The following is a 25,808-nucleotide window of genomic DNA, read 5'->3' as shown; positions in this document are numbered from 1 at the left end:
CCTGGCGGGCTACAGTCCGTGGGGTCGCAAAGAGCCGGACACGACTGAGCGACTAAACAAAAACAAACAACGATACATGTTCAACAGACAATCAAATTCTATGAATTAGAAGGAATAGGAGGAATTCTGTAAAGATTGAAGCATTACATAAAATGTTTCCTGTAGCTGGACTTCCCTGGTGGCTCAGCGGTAAAGAATCTGCCTGCAATGCAGGAGACATGGGTTTGATCCCTGAGTCAGGAAGATCCCTTGGAGGAGGAGATGGCAACCCACTCCAGTAGTCTTGCTTGGAGAATCCCATGGACAGAGGAGCCTGGCGGGCTGCAGTCCGTGGGGTCACAAAAGAGGTCAACATGACTGACCAACTAAACCACAGAGTGCCTTGTACAGTTGCAGCTCTCAGACTCTCTTGATTAGAGTTGCAGCCGTCTCCTACCTGGTCTTTCTGCAACAATGCTCTTCACTTTCTTATCTATTCTTCATCCAGGATCAGCAAAGAAACAGGATTAAAATTGCTGAGTTCTCCCCGGATCTCACAGAAGAAAGCCAAGCCCTCCTGTGGCCTTGGCCACGAAGGTCTACCCGCTGGCCTCACCTCCTGTTGTTCAGTCGCTCAGTCATGGTTGACTCTTTGTGACCCTCCTGAGCCTGGCACTAGTTCCTGCCAGCTCACTGGACAACATACCAGCTGTTTTCAAGCTTTGGTTGCAAGTGACTTAACCCATGAGAAACTGATTTCATCATCCAGCAAGAAGTTGGAGGTGGGCAACTGCAGGGCTGGCTGCTCTAGAAACCAGGGGAGTCGCCACAGACTCCAGTGTCTCCATCTCTCTGCTCCGCAGTTTCCAGTGGGTTGGCCTGGGCCTTAGGTCGGTACCAAGGTGGGCCCAAAATGGCTTGTATGGTTCTTTGATATCACATAGTCAGCCAGCTATGTCCACAGACAGAAATTTCTACTTGAATGTCTTTTGATCAGGGAAGAAAACCTTTTCCCAAAGGACTCCCCTCCCAAACTGCCCACTCATCTCTCACTGGCCCAGAATGGCATGAAGGGCCTTTCCTAAGCACTACCAGGAATTGAATTAGTGTTATTGGCTTAAATCTATCAAGTTTCAATCCCTAAGACTGATGACAGATTCCATTTGCCTGAAAAGTTCTACTCTAGGCAACCCCTATTCATCCTTCAAGACCCAGCTATACAGCCACCCTCTGTGGGACATGGTTGTGTTGGGAAACCCCACATGGCAAAGGCCCGTGAGAAGCCTGTGGGAGCTGAGGGCGGGCTCCAGCAAACCAGCAAGAAGGTGAGACCCTCAGTCTACAACCAAGGATTCAAGGAACTGAATCCTGCCATCAACTACATGAACTTGGAAGTGAATCCTTTCCTGTCTGAGGCTCACTCGGAAGTGAATCCTTTCCTGTCTGAGGCTCAGATGAGAGCACAGCCCAGCTAACATCTTGGTCACAGCCTATGAGAGGCAGAGACTCCCAGCTAAGCTGTGCCTGGGGATTCCTGTGAGATCATGAACGTGTATTAGGGATTTCCCTGGTTGTCCAGTTGGCTAAGACTCTGTGCTCCCAATGCAGAGTGTTCAGGTTCAATCCCTGGTCAGGGAACTAGATCCCACATTCTGCAACTAAAGAACCTGCCTGCTGCAACTAAGACGCGGTGCAATCAGATAAATAAATATTTAAAATAAATAAATAAATAGACTGTGCTGTTCATGCCATTAAGTTCATGGCATAAATGTGGCGATGCTGTTAGACAAAGTAAAACGATATTCCCTGTTTTCACTGTGCCCCTCCCCCTAACCCACCCCCAGCCCACTCTCCACGTGGCGGCCAAGTGTTTTCCAGCTACGTCCTATCACACCTCAAGACGCCCTTGACTAGGGCCGATGTGATCAGACGTGATGTGGACCCCCTCCTCCTGGCAGCACGCCAGGATCACCACCTGCACCCCTGCCCCTCCCTGTCTCGAGGATGTCACAGTGTTCCACCAGCTCCCCTGGAAGGTCTTCCTTCTCCTGACTGCTCCTCAGGCATCCGACTCCTTCTCTCCCTCCAGAGACCTGCCGTCAGCTTTGCAGCCCCATCCGGGGTTGTCTGGCCTTCGTCTCTCCTTTCTCTGTTCACAGACTGTGTTACAACTTGAGGTTGTTGATCCCCCATCCCCAGGGCCCCGCCCCACCCACCAGAACATAAGCCCTATGAGGGCAGGTGTGATGAAGGTTTCATTCACCACTCTTCTCTTAACGCCTAGTCCACCGCCTGGCGCATGGTGGGTGTTCAACGAATATTCCCCAAATGAATGAATGAATTGAATGTTCAATCGAATCTACCAGAAGGTGTATATGCAAATGAACATTTGCCTGAATGGCCCGCCAGGCTCCTTACTCCATGGTCAGAGGGCATGTTTTGGGGGGCAGATACGGGTTTCCTTTCTCCCTCCTACCTTCTCTGTGCTCTATCACTGTATCCAGTGAAGGAGACTCGAAAGACAAGGGCTGAGAGGAGGAGAAAAGAAAGGAGAACAAGGCCAGGGACCCGTGGCGCTCAGGCAGGGGCGATCCAGGGAAGCACAGCATCAATCATTCGAGAAAGCAGAGTCCCGACCGCCCAGGGGCTGCCGCCCAGAACCAGTGCCTGCGTCCACTCTGGGGGACCCTAGCTGAACACAAGCACGAAAATTTTGCTCAGTTAGTGCATCAGAAGGAAGGGGCTGTGTGTGAGCAATGTGTGTAATGGACTTCACGAAATATACGACATTAGCTAGACAGCTTTTGAGATGCATGAGCAATGGGAGTGCCTGGGCTGTGTTAATTTGCCTTCTCTACAAGCGCAGGAAAATAATAGGCATTCAGTGAGTCACTGTGGAATAAATGAAGAATGAATTCTGAGGTCCTTGGTCTTTTACTGAGGTCAACATCAGAATGGAGCATGTCTCTACAGCTACTAAAAACTGGCCTTGAAGACACTGTGCATTGATGGAAAGGAAAGAGCAGTCTGGATGTGAATCTTAGCCCCACTTCCAACTAGCAGTGTGACCTTAGGTCGGTTACTTAACCTGTCAGTGTATCAGCTTTCCAACTTACAGAAAAACAAAGACTAACTCGTGGGATTTTTGAGAGACTTATATGATATCATATATATATGTATCAAACACCTAACATAGTCCCAATGAGTGTTACTCATCCCTTCAAATTCTTTTACTTAAGTAGGCAATACATTGCACTTAGAATATAGGAAGCATAAGAAGTTGGTCTTTCCTTATTTCCAGTATGGGTCATCCTTTATGAGATAATTAGAACCATCTAACTTAGCTCTACTCCAGCTGCTAAGAAATTTAGAGCCAAACTGAATGGTAAATTGCTTTCTGGATATCTTATCCACCCTCCCCCTCTAAAAGGTTTGGCAACAACGAGCAGAAAGCTAAGTGTGAAAGGGTGAGGAGAAACCAGGAGATGTTCTGGACCCCACCCCCACCCCCAGAGGAGCCTGTGACTCATTAGGAAAGAGACGTAAGATTCGTGTAAAATGAATCAGGGCCCGGCATGTGCTCTAGGGACAAATCTGAGGCCAATGGACGTGAGTATGGTGGTGTGTTCCGGTTTAGTCCAGAAAATTCTGATAGATTCCAGCATTTCCTGGAATGAGATCATCAGGGGCAAGAAGGCCTAGAGTATGAAAACCCCAACGTGTGACAGTAGAGACTAGAGTCTCCTCTTTGCAGGCAGTCCTGTGCTCCTAGATGGGAGATCAAGTCGCCGGCGAGCGGCACCCTGAACATTTAATTTTTTATTCCATTTTTAAAATTTTAGGTATCAGACGTGCCTTTTATATATCCTAAGGAAGAAGAGAGGCCAGCAAAGCAACTGGGAGAAGAGATCGGAGAGGTGCTACCCTGGGAAGGCGAGGACAGACCGGGCCGCGGCACCAAAGCTGCTGAGTCATCAGTGAAAATGGGGACCCGTTTCTGCAAATCAAGTTCCATTTCCCCCGAGACATCCATTTCATAAGAGAACAAAACTGGTTCCTCAGTTATGACAAAATCACTCCGTGGAATGTAGCACATTGTAAAACTCATGCATTTTAACTCCACTATTTCCTGGTAAAATAGTCTTATTATTCAACACCGAGAAGGAAGCTAATTCTTGTCCTTTTATAATTTGGCACAATGGCCATAAACCCAAAGGAAGGAAAATAATGGGCTTTAAGGGCCTAAATGAACCAACATTCTTTTCTGTTCTACCACCGCTTTCCCTCTGCTCCTTAAAGAGGGTGGCTGCCACAGGAGCGACCTCGGAAGAGCAGAGGAGGCGGAGTCTTGGCGACAGCGGCTGGGACTCAGATACTAGATACGGCTTTTATTAGCTGTGTGATCTTGCTCATTTATCTTATGTGACCTGCAATTTTTTCATCTGTGAAAGGGAGATAATAATTCATGGCTTTTTGGATTAAGAATTAAGCAGAATAATGAATGCAGCTAATACAGTATCTGGCACAAAATAAGTACTCGGAGTCCCCTTCCACCGTCCCCCACCCCCCTCGATTTTTAAAAGTCAGTACTTTGATCTGGGTTGAAGAAAGGAATAAAACACAGGGGGAAAAAATTAATGGGAAAGCATACTTTTCTGTACCACGGAAACAGGAAATGAAGTAGAAAACCTGAAGCATCTCAAAATTATAGCTTAAGACAATAATAGTTAGCAGAGTTAGCATTTATTGAATATACTATGTGCCCGACACTAAGTGCTCACTCTCCATGTAGTAACTCTTTTCAAATTTTTTAATTGGAGAATAATTGGTATCAACTCTTTTTTTTAAAGCCTTGCAACAAGACGGTGAGGTAGGGATGATCCTTGTTCCCGTTTTGCAGTTGTGGAAACAGAGGCACAAGGGGGGTTGTTCAGCTAACGAGTGGCCGAGCCAGATTTGAACCCGGGCAGTTTCGTTTTCTGGGAAGGAGACCCCAAGGCTAAGATTTGCAGGAAGGCAGTCTATCAAGACGTGTTTTCCGGATCAGCACCTAAGTGAGGCAAGCAAAAACGGGCAGAGGGAAGTACTGAGATTCAGTACGGGCTGAGATTCAGTTGCAACAGAGGTTTCAGCCAAACACTTCAGCTTTCAGGCTGTTTTGTGGCCCCTTGAAGCTGTCCCAAACAGAAGGCATTAGAGTGGGGTCTCTGCCCTCCTGTGACCCGTCACCTGATGCAGCTGTCTTGGGAAGGTGGGCGGGGGGCTTGGGGAAAGTGGCTCTCTTTCGTCCAGGCAGTTCCTGAAGAATTGTCAACCAAGAGATGTCAGCTGTCAACGATTTGGTACCTGGTTCCCCGACATCCACGGCAGTTACTCTTTGCCCCACTTGCTTTGAATAAATTCTGGGAGCAGCTCTTCCAGGATTCTGGAAGGAACTGAGCAATATGAGTCGGACAAAGGGCAGTGCTTGATGCAGCAGCTGGCCCCAAGACCACCACTCACAGAGAACGTCTCCTCTGCTACCCCCTCTGAGTCCCCCTCCTCCCCGGCAAGAACCTCTGCTGATCTTGGGTGCTTACTATCTGCCAACCCAGAGCCTCACCCGTGAGGGTCTGAGCTCCTGATCATCACACCCTTCAGGTCTACACACCAGGCAGAAAATTTTGATTTTGGGGGTGGTGGCTGCTTTAGCCTCCTGGTACCCATTCTTGATTTATTTGGGGTGGAGACACTGAACACTAGCAGGCTGCCCCGAGGAAGGCGTGTTTCATTAATCACCCCAAAGATCTCCGCAGTGCGGGTCCGTTTGTCTACCACTCCGATCCTGCTGCTCAGGACGACTGCACCCGTGGGCCTCACTTCCTTCAGGAGCTTATCATCCCTCTGTGATCAGGGGCCCAGTTCTGTAGCAGCATCTTCTACCTTCAGCCTGAGGGTGATGCTGGGGGCCTTCGCGTCTGTGTTGCTTGGTAAGCAGGATGCTCTCTGGCCTTTCCTGCGGACCAGTCAGCTGCTGGGCTTCTGACCAGTGTATTTCCCTCAGCAGTCCCGGCGATCAGCTTTTTGGTTCTTTCCTCCACCATCTGCCATTCCTGTTTCTTTTTAAAGACTTTTTGATATGAAACATTTTTAAAGTCTTTATTGAATTTGTTACAAAGTTGCTTCGTTTTTTTTTAATCTTTTGGTCTTTTGGCCTCAAGGCATGTGGGATCTTAGCCCCCAGACCAGGGGTTGAACCCACACCTCCTGCATTGGACCTCCACGGAAGTCCTAGGCTGTTTCTTCTTGACCTTCTGTCAGCCACCATTTTCTCCAAACTGAGCAGCAGCTTTGTACCTTATCATTGAACTCTCCTTGGTCTCATTTCTTATTCTGTCTCCCCTTGCCCAGTACCCCCAGAATCCGGCCCCTTACTCTCCCAGTTCCTGCAGGGTCGCGTTGGACAGTCCTACAGCTCCTCTGAAATCTCATTCTTTTCCTCTCTTAGCAGGGCCTGTACCTCAGCAGCGAAACGCTATTGTGACTAAACCCTTGTGAACGCCTGGTGGGCTTCCCGGGTGGTTCCGTGGTAAAGAATCTGCCTGCAGTGCAGGAGAGGCAGGCTCAATCCCTGGGTCAGGAAGGTCCCCTGGAGGAGGGAATGGCACCCTATTCCAGTTTTCTTGCCTGGGAAATCCCATGGACAGAGGAGCCTGGTGGGCTACCGTCCCTGGGGGCACGAAAGAGTCGGAAAACAACTTAGCGACTAAACAACAACAGCTGGCCTGCTGTCTGGGAGGGACGTCAAGGGCATGTATCATTCTCCAATGAGAGGCCTCCCCACAGCCTCAAGTGAAGGAGCAGGCCACCCGGGCAGGCCTGGGACGGTGCCCTGGAACCCGGGGTTTCAAGATCGTTCAAGGGCCTCAACCGAGAGAGCGCAGTCCATTTCAATCAGGGCTCTCACCTTGGGGTTGCAGACTTTGGGAGGCTAGGACTTCAGCCTCCTCTGGAGCTCAGCTTCACGAAAACAAGCCCCGGGTCTCACCCTCAGCTTACGACCAGCTCTAGGAAACGAGGCTCTCCTGAGATGTTGCCCAGCAGTGGTCTGGCTGTCACATTGAGACTTTAACTGACGACACCCTCAGCTTTCCATTGTCTTTTTTCCCGTGTGGCCAGCAAACAGCCATCCCTTGTTCTCACACTATCTCTTTTCCCTGACTTCTCCAACACCTGCCACGTTGCACCCTCCATCCAGCGCACTCCCTTCCATCAGGACACCATTAGTCCTGATTCACCATCGGAGTAAGTTTCACAATTGCATGGCCCCAGCATGCCAGAGGCTACCTACGCTCACCTGCCACCAGGGATGCCATCCTCACTGCCAGTGACCCAGCTCTCAAGTCATGTTTTAGGATCTATTTTCTTGGACCACTCCTGGTACCAACTGTCGTAAAGCTGGGTTCTCTGGGATGCAGACTATGAGAGATCTGCACGTGGGAAGCCTATGGAGCTGTGTTCTCAGGATCAGCACCACAGGGGAGTGAAGGAAGCAGGACAGGGCAGAGAGAAAGCTGAACTGTAACGCAGCTCAGTGAAAGCTTCAGCCAATGCCCCGCAAAGTCCTGGAGCTGGTTTGGCCCTTCAACGTTGTCCTGAGATAGCCAGGGGCTGGGCCTTTATACCTCGTCCCTGAGCCATCCCCGGATGCGGTTATCCCCAGGAGAAGGAACAGGACCTTGAGTCAGCTCTCTGACTGTGAAGCAGTCTGCAGCCAAGGAGACAGCAGAGTTTTCAGACACCAACACTCCAGTAGCTGGGGAATAAATGCTTCAGTCCTGGGGTGAGAGTGGAGGGCAGAGAATCTGGGCAGTGTTCACGGCAGGCACCCAACACACCGTGCTTGCCACCCATTAGGAGACAGGATAAGGAGAATGCATAAACTTATTTATAAAACAAGAATAACTTGAAAAAGAAAAAAGAAAAGGAAATCTGGAAAACCAGGAAAAGAGAAATCTTTTATCAAGGCTTTTGCTCTAATCTTTTGGGAGAAGGGGGTTTGACTTTCAGAGTCAGGTGTTTTTTTCGTTTTGTAAATAATTGTTTATTTGACTGTGCCGGGTCTTAGTTGCAGCATGTGAGATCTTTAGTTGTGGCATGCAGACTCTTAGCTGTGGTTTGTGGGATCTAGTTCCCTGACCAGGAATCAAACCCCGGGCCCCTGCATCGGGAGCGTGGTGTTCTTTAGGCCAGGAGTCTTGTTTTCCATATTTGTATTATTAACTACAGTTGGACAGCTGCTTGGATTGTCACTACTATCCACTGATGCCCTGCAGGTTATAGGTATGAAGTAGTTTGTACACACTCAAATCACATAATAATTTGAACGCTCATCAATTCCTATAACATCCCCCATCTTCTTAATTAATTTCCATTTATTCTTCAAAGTGAAAGTGTTAGTCACTTAGTCGTGTCCAACTCTTTTCAACCCCATGGAGTGTAGCCCACCAGGCTCCTCTGTCCATGGGATTCTCCAGGCAAGAATACTGGAGTGGGTAGCCATTCCTTTCTCCAGGGGATCTTCCTGACCCAGGGATTGAACCCGCGTTTCCTGCATTGTAGGGAGATTCTTGACTATCTGAGCCACCAGGGAAGTCCGCTTATTTTCCAAGGCCCAGCCCAAATGCTTCCTCTCTCAGAAGCCTCACTTGACACTCTCCTAGCAGAATTAACCACCTCTGTGTTCGCATAGCTCTCTTCCCATCTCGGTTTTCCACATTTATTCCATTGTGTTCACAGTCATTTAACAGATTGTGAGCTTACCTGTGAGAGGAGAATAGGACATATGCTTGGCATATACTAAGATTCTGTAAATGTTCACAGACTGAATGATGTTTCACTGCAGTTTCTTTAAAATTTTCATAAATTTTCACTGAAACTTAAAGTGTTACTGGGTAGCTCAAGTTTTAGATAATATATTTCACATCCGGGTAAATGAAGTGCTAAGTCATTCTGACACTAGTCAAAGAAACAAGATGCTGTCAACAGAACCTACACATTCAGTTTCCTTTGTTCCAGTGATTTCGTGAAATCTACTCAATAATACTTTATCCAGAATCTTGTTCAATCTTGATGATGCATATTTCAAAGCTGCTCATATAAGTAACTCAAAGTCATCCTTGATGCTAAGATAAACCCTAAATTTAACATGGCAAACTACTTCCTTTCTCAGGAATCAGTCATAACTTCAACAGCCATAATCAACCAGGCCCATCCACTCATTGGTACAGATTTTGGCATTTTCTCAAGTGTCCACAAGTCTTGGTGAGGAGCAAGATGGCAACACAGCAACATGTTAAGGAGCCTGGTAAACAAAGGTGGAACCACAGACACTCCTCTTTGGGTAAAATGTTCAGACGTATTACTAGAGTCCACACAGAGATAAAATACAACACAAAAACCCAACAGCATTTTCCAAAGAATGCACATAATTTATAATCTTACTTATCCATGCTTCATAAGGACTTCTAAATGTCTACTAAAAGTATGAGCTCACGTTTCTTGGGTGCTTATTATGTGCTGCTCTTGTAAGCACTTTACAGGCATACTCTTATGGATTTAACAAATGCAATACATATTTACATGATACTTACTGCAAATTCCAGCTGGCTCAGTGGTAAAGAATCTGTCTGCCAATTCAGGAGACACAGGAGACACGAGTTTGATCCCTGGGTTGGGAAGATCCCTCGGAGGAAGAAATGGCAACCTGCTCCAGTATTCTTGTCTGGGAAATCCCATAGAGAGGAGCCTGGTGGGCTATAGTCCATGGGGTCGCAAAGAGTTGGATGCAACTTAGTGACTGAGGACACACATGCAAATCAGGCATGAGTTGGATTCCTGGCCTTCTCTGGGAAATCTCAGCATATTGAGGAGTCTTGGCTGGCTGTGTTCTCCTTTTGAAACAAAGAAAACAAAAATTTCCAGCCAGATCTACTCAGAATAGTGTGTGTGTGTGTGTGTGTGTGTGCGTGTGTGCTAAGTCGCTTCAGTTGTGTCTGACTCTTTGTGACTCCATGGATTGTAGCCCACCAGGCTCCTCTGTCCATAGGATTTCCTAGGCAAGAATACTGGAGTGGGTTGCCATGCCCTCCTCCAGAGGATCTTCCAGACCCAGGGGTATAACCCATACCTCTAATGTCTCTTGCATTGGTAGGCAGGTTCTTTACCACTAGTGCCACCTGGAAGATTTTTTTTTTTTTTAGTGGGAAATAAGGTATACAAGTTAAGGGTATATTTTCAGTTATTTTAATCATTTATACAGTCAGCATATGTTTACAACCGCCTAGTGTTGCTTGTCCTTGAGGAATTAAGAGGGTTACTTTAGCTACTTCAAGTATTCAAGATTCCTTTGTCTTTCTGCATTTGGCTGGAAGGTAGGGCACGATTTGACTTCTTTCTTATCTATAGGAAAGAAACAAATCTATATCCATTTGATGGACATACCTGTCCACAGAACAAATGGATCTAATCTTGCTAGTAAGAATGGAGTGAATTGCTCACCTTCTTCCTAGAGATGCACAAGCCTCTTGCTTAGAAGAGCACTAACTAGAATACTTGTAAAAATAATTTGCTTAAAAGGGATTTGGAAAACTGGAAACTGAAGTTCCAAAGGTGCTCTTTTCTCATGTAAATAATTTGAGCCAAATGTGAAGGCGGGGCTAAGATGTAAGGAGGGACTAAGATTTACATGTCTGCAGGGCAGGAGCAACAGGAATCTGGAATTAGAAGCATTTAAAAAATTTTTTTGGCTTGCAGGATCTTAGTCCCCCACCAGGGATCAAACTCATGTCCCATCCCCTGCACTGCATGGAGAATTCTTCGCCACTGGACCCCCAGGGAAGTCCACAGTAGGAATTAAAAAAACAAGATTCTGAGATGTTAACGATGTGTTAACGCATCTCAAAGGACAGTGTAACAACTCAAAAAACAATCCACATCCAAGAAAAAATGTACAAAACCCAGATATCTAAATCACTTTTTAGGCATTCCATATTTCACAGTGCTGCCTCTATAAATTTAAGATCTGGTTAAAGGTGGACCCAGTCTCCCGCATTGTAGGCAGACGCTTTACCATCTGAGCCCCCAGGGAAGTCCAGTTAAAGGTGGACTGTAACCCTAAAGCAGACAATTGTGAGCTCTGTTCATGTAAATGGTTCCAACACAAACCTCTCTGTAGTCTTTTTTTTTTTGGTTTGTAAACAGCAGAAAGCATTGAACACCTAATTTTTGAAATTCTTCTAGCTTTTCTTTTCGACCTTTGGTATTTGTATGTATTGACGATCTCTAAACCATTGTACGAAAACACCTTGAAGTGTCAAGCTTTAAAAATGAGTCTTCTTTTCTCTATCTCCTGTGCAGCTTGGATTATCTTGGCCTTGTCAAAATACATTCTCTAGTTAGAGGCTGGAAATATTCCCCTCCTGGCTCCAAAGTATTGATTTTCTTCAACACTCAGCTCTGTCAGTCAGCCGAAGGGGGTGAAAGGTGAAAGTTCACCCAGCACTGCTTGGCTTTACCTTCCTATTAATGTCATGCCCTTTCCACATTTGATCAGTTTATGTGATCACCAATCACATAGGACTGTAACTGCCCCTGTTTTCCCTATGAAGAGATATTCAAGACATCGGCAGATATTCAAACGCTTCCTGGGATGGACACCGGGCATTTGAATAGGGCCAGTGATGGCAGAGTCAACTCCTTTAATGCCTGCCTGTTTCTCAAAGAAAACCGTATTACTACATGATGACTGACTCCAATTCTTCTCTGAAAATCGGAAAAGAACTACAGTCACTACTTACGTGTCCAACCCTCGGTGAGCAGTGATGGCCTATTTTGTTTCTCGTGCTTTTTCCTGAAAACCAATTATACCCTTTACCTCAGGGATTCAAATTCAACTCCAAACGGAAGATTAAGTGAAATGGATTTAATGATCTCAGTCCAGCCCCCCACCCCAGGGCAGCCAACCCATGTCATCCAATCTGATGAGATATAATTTGGTACAATTAACAGTCTATTTAGGAGCAATTTAGGGTGGAGATAAAGCAACATGCAAGCAGTTCCCTTGCCCAAGCCACAGAGGGTGCCGTGGAGTCTTGGTAGGAGTGTTTGGTTGTTACTTCTGCAGTCTGGGAGGAATCCTCCATGCTCTGCACTCCTCTGTGGACAGGTTCACCTTCCTGGAAGATGGCTTTCCACGGAAATGAATAACCAAATAGAAGGCTTAATTTAATACCAAAGGTGGGGGGGGTGGAGATTTCAATGGAGAATGCTTAAAAAGAATGCACAATGTTTTTAATGAGAAAAACAACCTTCGGTACAGTTCAGTTTTATTTTAACACACATATGTACACAGGGACAGTCAGCACATTTAGAATCTGTTAAGTGGCGTCATCAAGAGGCGTCTTGAGAGGCAGACGTTTTACTTCACGTGCTGTACGCAGTGAGTTCAATCATCATGTTTTCATACAGGTGTCACGACGCGTCATCCTGAGCTTGGACATTACCAATGAAGCCATGCATACGTCTCTACATTTACAAGGACAGGTCCAAGTACAGCGCCAACAAAATCAAGAAGACACCAAAAGCATAGGCTGAGATGACAATATAAACTTGACCTCAGTGCTGAGACGTCTGAGCTGTGATGAAGTTTGCAGCTGTGGTTGTGCAAAGAGTCAAGGAGAGATTTGTGGGAACAAGAATGCAAATGCTAGCGTAGCAGTTAGAGGCGACTGTCTAACCAGCAGCTAACGTCTACCTCGGCGTCCTATGATGGTCACGTTCTGCACGCCAACAATCATGGCTGTCTGTGCAGCTGGGGTGTGTGGTCCATTCTTTGGGGGTGACCTGCCCACAAGTCTCACACCTTCCTCCTGACGCAGTGAACATTTTGTTTTTTCAAAAAAAAAAAAATCTCTAAAGTATACCTGTACTTCATCATTCCAAAGCAGCTTCGTAGTCTAGAATAAATTAATCTTCATTTCAGTTCATAAAAGGTAAACATGTGCTGGGTATTTGCACTGAAGACTCGGGAAACCACTGGAAAAATAAGAGCCCCCCACCCCGTGTTCTCCTCTGGTTTTTCTGTCTATATCGGACACAACAGCACGCTCACCAAACCAGCCAAGTCTACGTTGTATAGTTCTTAGTTTCTTCCTGGGAAGCTACATATATAACCTTTATAAATACAATGTACATGCATGTGGCATAAATTCACTTTTGAAGAACACCTGAAGTCTAAAACCAAGGTATAGGATGGGTTTGCCATCAACAGACATGACATTCTTCTTATCACTATGAAAGAGGTGTTCTAGTGGACTTGATTTCCTAACATGTTCTTCAGAAGTCTGTTTCAATAAAATAACAGCGGTATTTGTTCCTGGACTGTGATCATACTTTTTTGTATATTATATGAACCCTGTCAACCTAGGTTTTTTAAATTAGATGCTCCCGTTATCACTTTGGTTCCTTTGTAAACTTCATATATTTTTTTCTGAATAAATCATTTTCTATTTTTGTATTTAATAAACCATTTTGCCTGATTAACCAACCAATTAACAGCCAACCAGCCAAATTCCCAGCTATATACAGATCAAGGTTGTTAGGAGCAAGTCATCCAAAATATTATTTTATGGATTTTTTTCCCTATTACTATGAGCAAAGAACCAGCATAATCTGACAGAAGGAGAAGAAGGTGCCCTAGTTAAAGTTTACTTCGAAGTGTGATGAACACCCTCACTGCAGTGCTTGTTCAGATTGAGAGCCCCCACAGTTGTATATACAGACGGCCCTTCGTGTACTCTGCTATTTTTTACCAGCGACTTGAGTACATGTGGACTTTGGTATCCTCAGGGGTCCTAGAACTGACCCCCCGCAAATACTGAGGGTGACTGTATACTCCTGAATGCCTGTGCCATAGTTAATGATTTTCTAGGACACTTGTTTAAAAGAAATGTTGTCTTGGTTTTCCTTTAACTGGTCAGTAGTGGTTTGAAGGCTGAATTGTAACTATTACATGATAGCTGACGTATGGGAACTGCAGGTCTGTGAAGCTTCTGGAAGGAAGGGGTAAGCTCTTTCTTAAAAAGATCTGTAACTATAGTCACAAGAATCTTCTTTTCAGGTGTACGCTATGCTTCCAAACTTGCCTCTTTATTACAAAAGTCCATTTCAGAGATTAGTTCTAGTGACTGGATGATTATATTAACTAGATCGTCAGTAGCGATGATTTTGATTTTTAACTACTAAATATAGCATCACTTGAGCAGGATGTGAGCATTTTGGAAGGCTGGGTGTCCAGGAAACTATTCTCCAGGAAAATCTGTGTGTGTGTGTGTGTGTGTGTGTATTTTCTCATTAATCTCCAATTGGTTAGTTGTTAATAAAGAAGGTAGTGGCTAAACCCTAGGAAATTGGATTGAGTAATTTCCGAACAATCTCCCAGACAGGAAAAAAAACAAAAAACAGAGATCATGTAAACAGAGAATCCTTCTCGTAAAGGAGAGCATCTTTTAGGAAATTCAAAGGAAAATAGTATCAATGATTAGGACTGCCACAGGACCTCAAAACCCAATGTCGGAACGACTAGGTCCCGACCGCATTCGGAGGTGGGGTTCAGCGCTCGGAAACTGCTGATCTGGGCTGGCAGCGCAATCACAGTGGTTATTGATTTTCGGGCTCCCGGCGCACCGAGCAACAGGACCGGCAGCCGCCCCGCCCGGTGCGGGGACAGGGCGGCGGGGGCTGCGGGCGCCCCAGTCCACGGGGGCGGGGGCGGGAGGGCACAGACCCCGCTGCTCCCGATGACTCCGGCGCGGCGGCGGGGGGCGGGCGCCGAGGGAGGGGGGACTCTGGGCTTGGAGACCTGGGAGAGGGAGCTCGCGGACCGCCGCCCTAGACCATGAAGCGGTGCTCCTTGCCGTCGTGGGCCATGAGGATGACGTTGCGGTTCGAGGTCCAGATGAGCCGGGCCAGCCGCAGGGCGTTGTGCGAGCCGGGGGAGGCGGGCTGCACGGGGGGCACCTGGTAGGTCTTGATGCAGCGCAGCTGGGGCGCCGAGTTCAGCATGCCGATGCTCCCCAGCAGAGACGTGTTCATCTGGGGGGGACACAGGGACGGGGGAGCACGTGAGTCACCGAAGGAGCCGCTTCGCCTTCACCGCCATGGAGAGGGCTCCGAGGGACACAGCCCTGCGGTCCCCTTCTCCTCTGTCAGGCGGATTCAGGGTCACGGTAAGGGTTCTCAACCTCTGAAGGGCTCCTTCCAGGGTATTCGAAAGTGTTCTGATGCTGTTACAGAAAATGCATAAATCCAGAGAAATTTCACCTGCTGGGTAGAACTGGACAGCAGGAAAGCCGTCCATCTTTTTTTCTCTCTCTTTTTTAATAGCACTACCTGCTGTGGCAGGGTTGTCCCCATTTTTTTTTTTTTGGCTGCGCAGCATGTATGATCTTAGTTCCCCCACCAGGGATGGAACCCCTACCGCTTGCACTGGAAGTGCTGAGTCTTAACCATCGGACCTCCAGGGAAGACTGCCCCCCACCCTGCAACCATTTTTATGAAGGGAGCTAAGCGATACATTTTAATAAAATGGTTCAATCAGACACTACTTGGAAACTGCTGGTATATCAAATGCCAGGATTTTTGGTTCTTTAGTAACAGTGCTCCCTGCAGCCCCTGAAGGATGAGCCCCAAAGACAAGCCTGGGGACCTAGCTGGAGAAAATGAAGTTAAGCAGCAGACAGAGTAACAGGTGAACCAGATTGAAACTCAAAACTCATCCCCTTTCCCAGCTCCGCTGACCACACCTTCCCTCCTCACTTGCTTTAAAAACATTCAGTTTCTGGAAAGCTCTAGTTTATTTTGAAGGAAAAAGCAAGAATCAACCACCTCTCAACACTGCACGTGGGGCCCACTGCTCTGCTGCTAAAAAGAGCACGCTCTAATACCTCATTTGCAGGGGGTGTTCCATCAGTTGGTGATTTCTGCCTTTTTTGGGGGGGCCTTTCTGGCTCTGACTGGAATTTGAGGTTCTCTTCATCCATTCATACAAACGGAAAACAATGTGGAAACTGAGGCTCTTGAACAGCTATGTATTCAGGTCAAAGTGCTGAATGCTGAATGGCAGTTATCTAAGTGAAGTGTCATCTGAGCGGCTGAGTCTGATGAATCCTTTAGCTTTTAAAAGTTACCTAACACTTTTTTGGTATTCATCTTTTGTGCTACTGATACACGAATCACGCGGCAAGCACACTGATGGTCAGGTCAGGAAAGCGGTCTTGGAACTAATATTTTTCTTTGCACTGATTTGTGTGCCCAGTTCTTCTCTCCAGCAGCACCTCCACCTGCATGGACGTGATACTCGGATTTGTGGGGAGCATGCAGATGATGCTCCAGTGTGTACGGAGGGCTGACACGGGAAACCTGGGCAGGTCCTAGGACACTGAAGGTGTATTATTGCCCCACGTTTGGGTCACTGCAAAACAGAAGCCATTTCTTTCCCTGGCCCTTCTCAGCAGCAGGATGGTGTCAGGGGGTGTAAATCACACCATCTCTGGCAGGATGCATGCAGGCTCCACTGACATTTTCACAATTTAAATCATCTTGAGTAATAACCCTTTTAAGATGACTAATGTTACTGATTTTCCTGCATTAATAATAGTCCCGAACACAACACAGAGGTGAAAAAAAATCACTAGTGTACGAGGTCACATTTTAAAACCAAATGTATGGTTATCGTTAACTCTTTCTGTTAAGGGACGGCTAATGCTTCGAGCCAGGCGGTGCCTTCTGGCCCTCTTCTTAGCGGCTCTTTCCTTGCGTTCTTCTCCCCCTTTCCTAGAAACTCCATAAAAGATAAAAACCAGGGCCTTATTGCTTTCTGGAGATTCCCAAATAGTTTAAATATAAATAATGATGGTGAGCTTGATTTGCTAGTTCTCACAGGTACAAAGAGTAACAGACCATCATCATTTACTTCTCTTACAGAACTGATCCAAATGATCCAGAAAACCGCCGGTTAAGATGAACTGGCATCAACAGGCATACTGTGCTTTTAAAAAATCTAATTTCTCAGTTGATAAATAACTACAAAGTATTTTTCATTCTTTATGGATTTTCTATGAAAATGTGTAGGAGGCTTGATTTCTGCTGGTGGCTCAAAATGCTAGGGGCATCCAATAGGCTCAGACACAGCCTTACTTTTAATTCCTTCCTTTAGCTTTAGCCACGGACAAGAAATAGGTTGAAGGCGAAAGGGGACAGGAAGAGAATATCTTACTGGAATGTGATGGATGGAAAGATTTCCTCCCAAAATCCCATGATTATATCTGGGTTCTCCTTTTCAAAAGTTGAGCTGTCCTTCAAATGATTGATGGATGCCTTTGGTAGGGTCAAACAGCCTTCCTGCCTCAGAACACGGCTACGTGAAACTCTGCAGAGTACGTAACGATGATGGTAGAAAACAGTTGGAAAGATAAATATTCTCGTGTTAACTATAATTTGTTGTTCTTCAGTCCATCCTTTTCCTACGATCTCTTCAAATAAGGGAGAAACCCAAAGTACTAAGGGTAGCTATGAATTTTTCCAATAAGTTCCATAAAAGAACCGTCACCAAAACAACTAGCCATTCTGTTATTCAATGCTAACATTTTCTTGACCAGAGACTGACTACAAATTATGCTAAAGTAAAGGCAATCTGTCATTCAACAAAGTGTTGAGGGCAATCTTGTTATGTTAACGACTATAGATTTACATTATCCTTTAAAAATGGCTGAATAGTAGCCTGGAATGGATGTGGGATGGAATAAGTGAAGAACAAATGAAAGCACTACACATCTAGCTTATTATTAGCATCTCTGGAAAAGGATACTTACTTGTTGGAGGGTGGTGGTAACATTTGGGTGAGAGATTTATGGTTGTATTTCATGACAAAGCTCTCCTGGCTCAAATACCAACGGATACACTGAAGAGCAACATTCACATAGTAGGGGTATGTTGTTGGAGAATCGAAGGGTTTGAAAGATTGCCCAATTAAAGCATTCAGCGGCTGAGTATGTAAAGTAACTAAACGGCAACCGTGACATTTCCTTTCCCTTTAAAAATAATGCTTCACAAAACCAGTTCTGAGAAGACTGTTTTCTGAACACATAGACGCACAAACAGATGTAATTCATCAAAACAGGAAGTGTTTTAATGCTACTCTCAGTGTAAGTAATGCTGCATCCAAACCTCTTACTAAGTCTCACTTGAGCAATTATCCAACCAGTATTTCTCATTAACACTCATTTCTCAGCAAAGATTTTAATAGCTGATGGCTTTTGTAAGGCTCTGTATTAATAGGGCTTCATTAAGTTTTCAAAATATATTGCAGTACATTTACTGGAATAATATAAAAGTATTATCATACATCACTAGACCTAAACAATATGCATCTAAATAAATCAGCCAAGCCTATTTGGGTAGAGCGGCAGTAGATCCAACACTGCTTTTTGGACTCTCTTTAATTCAAATAAAGACCCTGCTACACTCCTGCAAGAGGTTTTATTGTATTTTCTTGAGAAAGGTGAAACGATGTTTCTGTGTCTCCTCCTAAGTTTTAAGACCAAGCTGGGTATAATTTAAGTAGGGAAGAAATGGGCTGCAATTTAAATTTTGATATTGGGATTGGAGGCAACAAAGATGTGGGGTTGCCTGAGTTGCACCCACCCCTGCAAGTAACACAAAGTGGCCCCTGGAGAAGACGTATGGACAAAGGCAAGGAGCCGGGCGGCCTGCGGGCAGAGCCTCACAGACAGACGCCCAGGGTGAGGTGCGCCTGGTGAAGTCCAGGGGCAACAGCATGAGCTGAACTGGATGCAGCAAAGAGGTTATTTCAAAAAGATAGCATCTACGGAAGGACCTTGATCTCTAGTGTGAGGTACATGCTGACCGTAATTCCATCAATGAGCTAGGCAGCAACTCTGATAAAAACAGAAAAATATTCAAGGAAGGCATGAACATATCCAGACAGAACCCTCAAGATCTAGATAAGGGGGAAAAGGTTTACCACTTAGACATTCAGGAAAACACTGGGCAAAGTTTCACATCTGGTAAATTTAGGAGGTATTATATGAGGAATTGGGCTTCCAGGTGGTGCTAGCCATAAAGAACCTGCCTGCCAATGAAAGAGAGATGGGTTCGATCCCTGGGTCGGGAAGATTCCTTGGAGGAGAGCATGGCAACCCATTCTAGTATTCTTGCTTGGAAAATTCCATGGGCAGAGGAGCCTAAAGGGCTATCTATAGTCCATGGGGTCGCAAACAGTTGGACACAGCTGAAGCAACAGCATGCACGCATGTATATAAGGAATTATATTTTCTTAGCAGGAAGAAAAATTGAACAACAAAATGGAGATCTGTTTTTGTTTATTCCCAAGAAGCAGGCACAGAGCAAGCACAAGGCTCTGAGGGAGCAGGGACCCATGGCTTCCTGGTTCCAGGTCCCCAGGGCTGAGCTGGGCGCCCAGTGCTTCCACGCCAGCTATGTGCCGAGTGAAGGGAGTTTCACAAGCACGTGCCTCTGGAATTTCAAGAGAACGGGAAACAAGGGGAAGTGTGTATCAAGGGCGTCAAAGTACAGTTGGTGTCACAGAAACCAGTGTTAGCAGAAAAGAACAACTGGCAGGGACACTGTCTGAAGAACCACTGTTGTAAGAGTTCGGTTTATGGACTCGCTGTGGGATTTCACGAAATAAATACGAGTCCTGTGGTTACCCAATGCGAAAAACGAAGACTGGGTGACATCTCTAAGGAAAAGAGTTTAATATGAGCCAATTAATATGCTGGAGATATATTCTGGAGGAAAGGATAATGAGAAAATAAACTGGAAAACTAAATTAGATGAAGAGTAGGAAACGCCTGGGACAGATTTGGTAGTTGTCATGCTTTAATGGCATGTTGTTAATTAAGCAATTTATTGTATCTGTTTTACATTTTATTAGCTATTGATTTTTTAAAAACCATCCTCAAGTTGTGAAGTCTTGTTTAAACTTTTATCTGTTTTATTTTGTTTTTTTAGCTTTTAAAGTGATACACTGCATCTCATAAAACATACCTGCATCCTAGGATAGGCAACAAAATTTTAAGTTAACTTGTGGGGGGGGTTGGTAATGTTTAATTTTTTTGTAATTATCAGGAGTAAGGTACTTAAAAAGAAGATGGGATGGAAATTAATCACTGAGGATGAAACAAGGTCTATTATAAAGCTCAGCTGCTTGAATTAATTAATATTCATTTTAATCATCATTACACAGAGGTATCCTCATGTACTGCCAGTCAATGGTACTCAGATTTTTGAAAATGTTTTAATAGCTTGGGAATGAAGAGCATCATGTGCGAAATTCAGAACACAAATGAAAATGGGATAATACAAACGGAGTATGAAGTTAATACGAGGCTGCTTTACCCCTAAACCCTATGCCCTGTTGTCTGAATGCCTTGTGTAAATTAACAGCCTGAGCAGAAGTCCCCACTGCTCCGCCCCGAATCCTTCCAGGCCAGTCACTTACCTTCAAAGGCACCTCCTTCTCCCCAAACACCCACCGCTCCCTCCCTGAATACCTGGCCCTTCCTCAGCATCACCAGCCTCAGCTCAGGTGGTGCTGCCTCTGTGAAGCCAGCCCGCAGCCTCACTCCCAGGTCCCCCCAGGACTGTCCTTGCTTCTTTACCTGTGTCTCCCTCAGACTGAAAGCTGTGTGAGGGCACACCCCACCTCCTTCTGGGTTACTAACTGTGTGCTCAGTAGACCCTGCGGGCCGGCAGCTGGCCCATCATCAGCAAGCAATAAACACTCGATATTTGTTGAAGGAAGGGAGGGAGGTCACGAGGAGACCTTGGTGGGCAGGTCAGCAGGGAGCCTCCCCCAGCAACAGCCGGTCATGCAACAGACGTCAAGACCCTGTAGCATCTACGCTTACCTGCCAGAAAGAAATGTGGCTGTCCGTGTTCGAGTAGGTGGCAAGATACCGTCCATCCGGGGCAAAGGCCACTGCAGTGATTGGTCCCTTGTGTCCATGGATTGTCTGAAATAAAATTATGAGTCGTTCCCTGTATGCACTCACAGAACTATTGCGCCTAAACATGCAAATACATTCAAAGTTGAACAAGTTATGTCCTGGATACTAGAAACTGGTATGTTCTTTATTTATAAACTTGTTGTTGTTGTTGCTTCAGTCGCTAAGTCATGTCTGGCTCTTTTGCGACCCCATGAAGTGCAGCACGCTATGCTTCCCTGTCCTTCACAATCTCCCTGAGTTTGCTCAAACTCATGTCCACTGAGTCAAACTTAGCTTAGAAAAAGAGGAAAAGCAACTGAAGTTCTCAACTGATACATCCAGGGGCTTTGACCTTGTTGTGGGGAGTCCACTTGCTTGCTACTTGGGAGGATATAGCATGAGTTCAAAGGAAGAGCAGGTATTAATGGGCAAACCAATGTGTTCATCCGTTTATGTCTATTTGAGGGAAGAATTTCACAATTAGGAAAGTTAAAAAAAAAAGTTGAAAAAAGTTAAAAAAACTGACTACCAAATCTATCCAGGAACTTCATCTCTAATGAAAAACAATCAAAGCTCGATCACATAACATCTCTGCTCTGGAAAGAGTCAAAAACAATCATTTCAACCCTTTAATAATTATACATTTTTCATGTTTTATGCTTCATTCCCACCAATAACACTATGTTTAAATGCATATGGCTGCAATCAGTACACGTACATGCATGCATGCATGTGTTGGAGGTTTGAACACATATATAAATCAAATGCCATTAAAAACAAGTTAACAGGGATCATTTTGAGCCTCTGCCAAATAGCTATCATTGATTTAATCACAAATTAAAAAAAAAAAAAAGGATGTGGCATTTTAGACTCCGTCTCTGAGTAAAGGTCTTTACTAATAAAAAATTACACTCATGTCTAGTGATATTAATAGTTATCGAAAATACTGGGATACTAAACAAATTAGCATAATATTGTATTAATGTATTTGGTGCTGCTGCTGCTGCTAAGTCGCTTCAGTCGTGTCCAACTCTGTGCGACCCTATAGACAGCAGCCCACTAAGCTCCCCCGTCCCTGGGATTCTCCAGGCAAGAACACTGGAGTGGTTGCCATTTCCTTCTCCAATGTATGAAAGTAAAAAGTGAAAGTGAAGTCGCTCAGTTGTGTCCGACTCTGAGTGACCCCATGGACTGCAGCCTACCAGGCTCCTCCATCCATGGGATTTTCCAGGCAAGAGTACTGGAGTGGGGTGCCATTGCCTTCTCCGAATGTATCTGCACAAACTATTAAAAGTCGTATCTCCACTACATGAACCAATCTTTAGTCCAGTTACAACTGGAGGTTGATCGCCTCTCTTGGTCTAGAAAGGATGGGGAAATATGTTCCCTTACACTAAGGCAAACCAGGAAGGTTTGTTTCCACCTGCATCTTGAGTCTCAGTGGGCACAAGTTCACTGGGTGATTCAGCGCCCCCCTCCCACCCTGCCTTCCACACCCAGATTGTAAATTTCAGTAGGACTCTCCTCACAGTTCACATCTGAGTGATTACAATGAGGAAGGGAGAAATGGAACGGGGATGGGGGGACAAGCGTGTCCCTCTGTGCTTTTCAGCTTTTGCTCTTTCCTGTCGTTAGACAAGGTGCTGTGGGGATCCAAAATAATGCCTGTTTTCCGCACTCAGAGGAAAAAAATGTTACACTGGTAGCACTGGGCTTTGGGCTGGCAGAGGACGCTGAGTCAGACTGCCTGCCCTGCATTTGGGCTCCACTGCTCACTGTGGGCCCTGGGGCAAGTTATTTATGTTCCTTAACCTTGAGCGTACCCATGCCAACCACGATGATGATGGTGGTGGTGATAACGGTATTGATGATTCCTGCCTCGAAGAGCTTTGTGAAGATTAAATGAGTTCGCATGTGCACAGCCCTCAGCACGATGTACGGCACGTAGTAATCCAGTGAATCCTCTCAATATTTGTGCTGCTCCTCTTTTGAAGATGACCAGATGTATAGACTTGAAAGTTGCTAAGAGAGTAGATCTTAAATGTCCCCACCACAAAAAAAGAAATGGTGTTTATGTGATGGGAGGGAGGTATTAGATAACACCAGGGGGGTAACCATATTGCAATATATAAGTGTATCAAATCATCATGTTGTACACCTTAACCTTACATGTTACATGTCAGTTACATCTCAATAATGCCAAAAAAGAGACTAGACAAATGTAAGCAATCCCATGAATCAATCACTCGAGTACTCCACTTAATGAAAAAATAAATAAATAAAATAAATAAAGCCCTATTCATATATGAAACCAGATTACAGATATATTGGGTTTGGCCTGCAAAATGATTGTAAAATGTATTTTCTGAGCCTATAGTCTAATTCATCAAACCCTGTTTAAAATCAAGACTTCCAGCCTCTCCTGAGAAAACCCGGGTTGCCTCCACCCCAGCCACCCTGGGCCCGTGTTTGCCCCGGACACCACGGGCCAGGCTGAGCCGAGCGGCCCTGTGGCCTTGTTGGCATTCGCTCTGATGTCACCAGTCCAAGCCCTGACTCAAGCGGGTCTGTGTACACAACACCCACTGCCCAGCCCCCTTATTTCCTGTCTGGTCCCTCATGACATGTAATGCCACCTTCCTATTAAAAATACTTGATTTAACATATAGCTTCTTCGGTGCTCTGGGTCCTGGTATGCGTCTAAAGTGTGAGCACACTGGAAGCTCAGATAAGAGCTTGCCCTGCTTGCAACCCCCCCTCCCCAAAAGCCCAGCTCTGTGTAGAGGTGGACTCACCCCTCCTCCTGGAGCCTGGGCCCCTAAATCTCAACACAGAATGTTAAGTCTGCCTCGTTCCGATGAGCATCCTTCCTTACCCAGCAACCAGAATGTGCTTCAGACAGTAGCAGGTTGCAACAGTGTGCGGGGTGTAAACCAGCAGTTCCCAAAGGGTGTACCAGCCCAACGGCTTCCTTCATGTACCTCTCTGTGAGGCTGGCTAAGACGGCTCTGCAGAAAGCCAGACACACAGGCTCCTCACATTTCATATCATATCTTCATGTGTGTGTTGAGTCGCTCAGTCGTGTCCGACTCTGTGATGCTTTGGACTGTAGGCCGCCAGGCTCCCCTGTCCATGGGATTTCCCAGGCAAGAAGACTGGAGTGGGTTGCCATTTCTTCCTCCAGGGGATCTTCCCGACCCAGGGATCGAACCCGTGTCTCCTATGTCTCCTGTACTACAGGCAGATTCTTTACCACTGAGCCCTCTGGGGAAGCCCATTATATCTTCATCCTTTATAGTACTGAAAATATCCGCTTGAATACTTCTATGTCAGTTGAAAATACCCTTTGTTATGTTATCTAGTGTCTCTAAAAGAAGATCCTATGGATTAAGTTCATCTTGGAATTGTCTGCTAGGGAAATCACATCAGCATACACACACCCACACCCACACCCACCCTGATCCTGCTAGGTGCCCCACAGGCACGCGCGCGTACACACACACACACACACACACACCCCGATCCTGCTAGGTGCCCCACACCCACACGTGCACACACAGAGACACACATACCCCGATCCTGCTAGGTGCTCCACAGCCACGCACGCGTGCACACACACACACACACACACACCCCGATCCTGCTAGGTGCCCCACAGGTGCACGTGCGCGCACGCACACACACACACACACACACATCCCGATCCTGCCAGGTGCTCCACAGGCACACGCGCGTGCACACACACACACACACACCCCGTTCCTGCTAGGTGCTCCACAGCCACGCGTGCGCACACACACACACACACACACACACACACAGCCTGATCCTGCTAGGTGCCCCACAGGCGCACGTGCGTGCACACACACACACACACACACACACACACACACCCCGATCCTCCTAGGTGCCCCACAGACGCGCACACACACACACACACACACCCCGATCCTGCTAGGTGCCCCACAGGCACGCACACGCACACACACACACCTCGATCCTGCTAGGTGCCCCACACCCACGCGCGCACACACAGAGACACACATACCCCGATCCTGCTAGGTGCTCCACAGCCACGCACGCGTGCACACACACACACACACACCCCGATCCTGCTAGGTGCCCCACAGGCGCACATGCGCGCACGCACACACACACACACACACACATCCCGATCCTGCCAGGTGCTCCACAGGCACACGCGCGTGCACACACACACACACACACACCATTCCTGCTAGGTGCTCCACAGCCACGCGTGCACACACACACACACACACACCCTGATCCTGCTAGGTGCCCCACAGGCAGTCTTTCAAAGCAACATAGAGAAAAACCACTGGGTACTGATGGCAGCATCAGCTGATGGACAGACCTGTAGTCGTATAAGAAAGCAAGTACCACTCATGGTAGCTCAGGGAAGCTCACTGTTTTTAAATGGTCTGGTACATCTGGCGAGTTCACTACAATCTGCACCTGAGAGGTCTCCAGCCTCCAGTGCAACGGAAATGCTGCCACTGTCTTTTGTCCGGGGTCTCTGAACTTCTCCCGGACCGGTGCGGGCACCCCCTGAGCTGACTTGACCCTCCACTCTGGCGCGATGCAGCTGTGTGCAGATGGCAGTGAACGTGAAAGCGCTTTGTGATTCCCCACACTCAAGGCTTTGAGATCATAAATGTTCGACTAGAAAGAACCTTTCCCCCAAACAACAGGTTCCCAAACAAAAGGAGGTTGGGTCTGCTTTTTAGGTGTGGGTGAGTG

At 46.3% G+C, this 25,808-nt stretch overlaps 1 protein-coding gene across 20 annotated transcripts in view; it reads right to left on the bottom strand.

Moving 5' to 3' along the window:
- Positions 1 to 4,703: 4,703 nt before the first annotated feature.
- Positions 4,704 to 25,808, bottom strand: part of WDR7 (WD repeat domain 7) — a 373,254-nt gene continuing 352,149 nt past the window's right edge. For 11 of the 20 annotated variants that reach the window (XM_081562306.1, XM_081562297.1, XM_081562301.1 and 8 more), the window contains 2 exons: positions 20,970 to 21,074; positions 12,328 to 15,111 (listed from right to left, as the gene is read on the bottom strand). In XM_081562306.1, the coding sequence (XP_081418432.1) occupies positions 14,908 to 15,111; positions 20,970 to 21,074 (309 nt within the window). In that variant the 3' untranslated portion in view covers positions 12,328 to 14,907. Of the gene's footprint in view, positions 5,030 to 12,327; positions 15,112 to 19,401; positions 19,799 to 20,969; positions 21,075 to 25,808 lie in introns of those variants that run through there. The other 9 variants (XM_081562314.1, XM_081562313.1, XM_081562308.1 and 6 more) reach the window with 3 other exon arrangements.

The sequence above is a fragment of the Giraffa tippelskirchi genome, chromosome 14 (genome assembly GCF_054371585.1).
Source record: "Giraffa tippelskirchi isolate mGirTip1 chromosome 14, T2T-mGirTip1v1.2.pri, whole genome shotgun sequence".
In the NCBI taxonomy this organism is placed as follows: domain Eukaryota; kingdom Metazoa; phylum Chordata; class Mammalia; order Artiodactyla; family Giraffidae; genus Giraffa; species Giraffa tippelskirchi.
The sequence above is the reverse complement of the archived record's forward strand: the minus strand, read 5'-3'. Positions and strand labels throughout refer to the sequence as shown.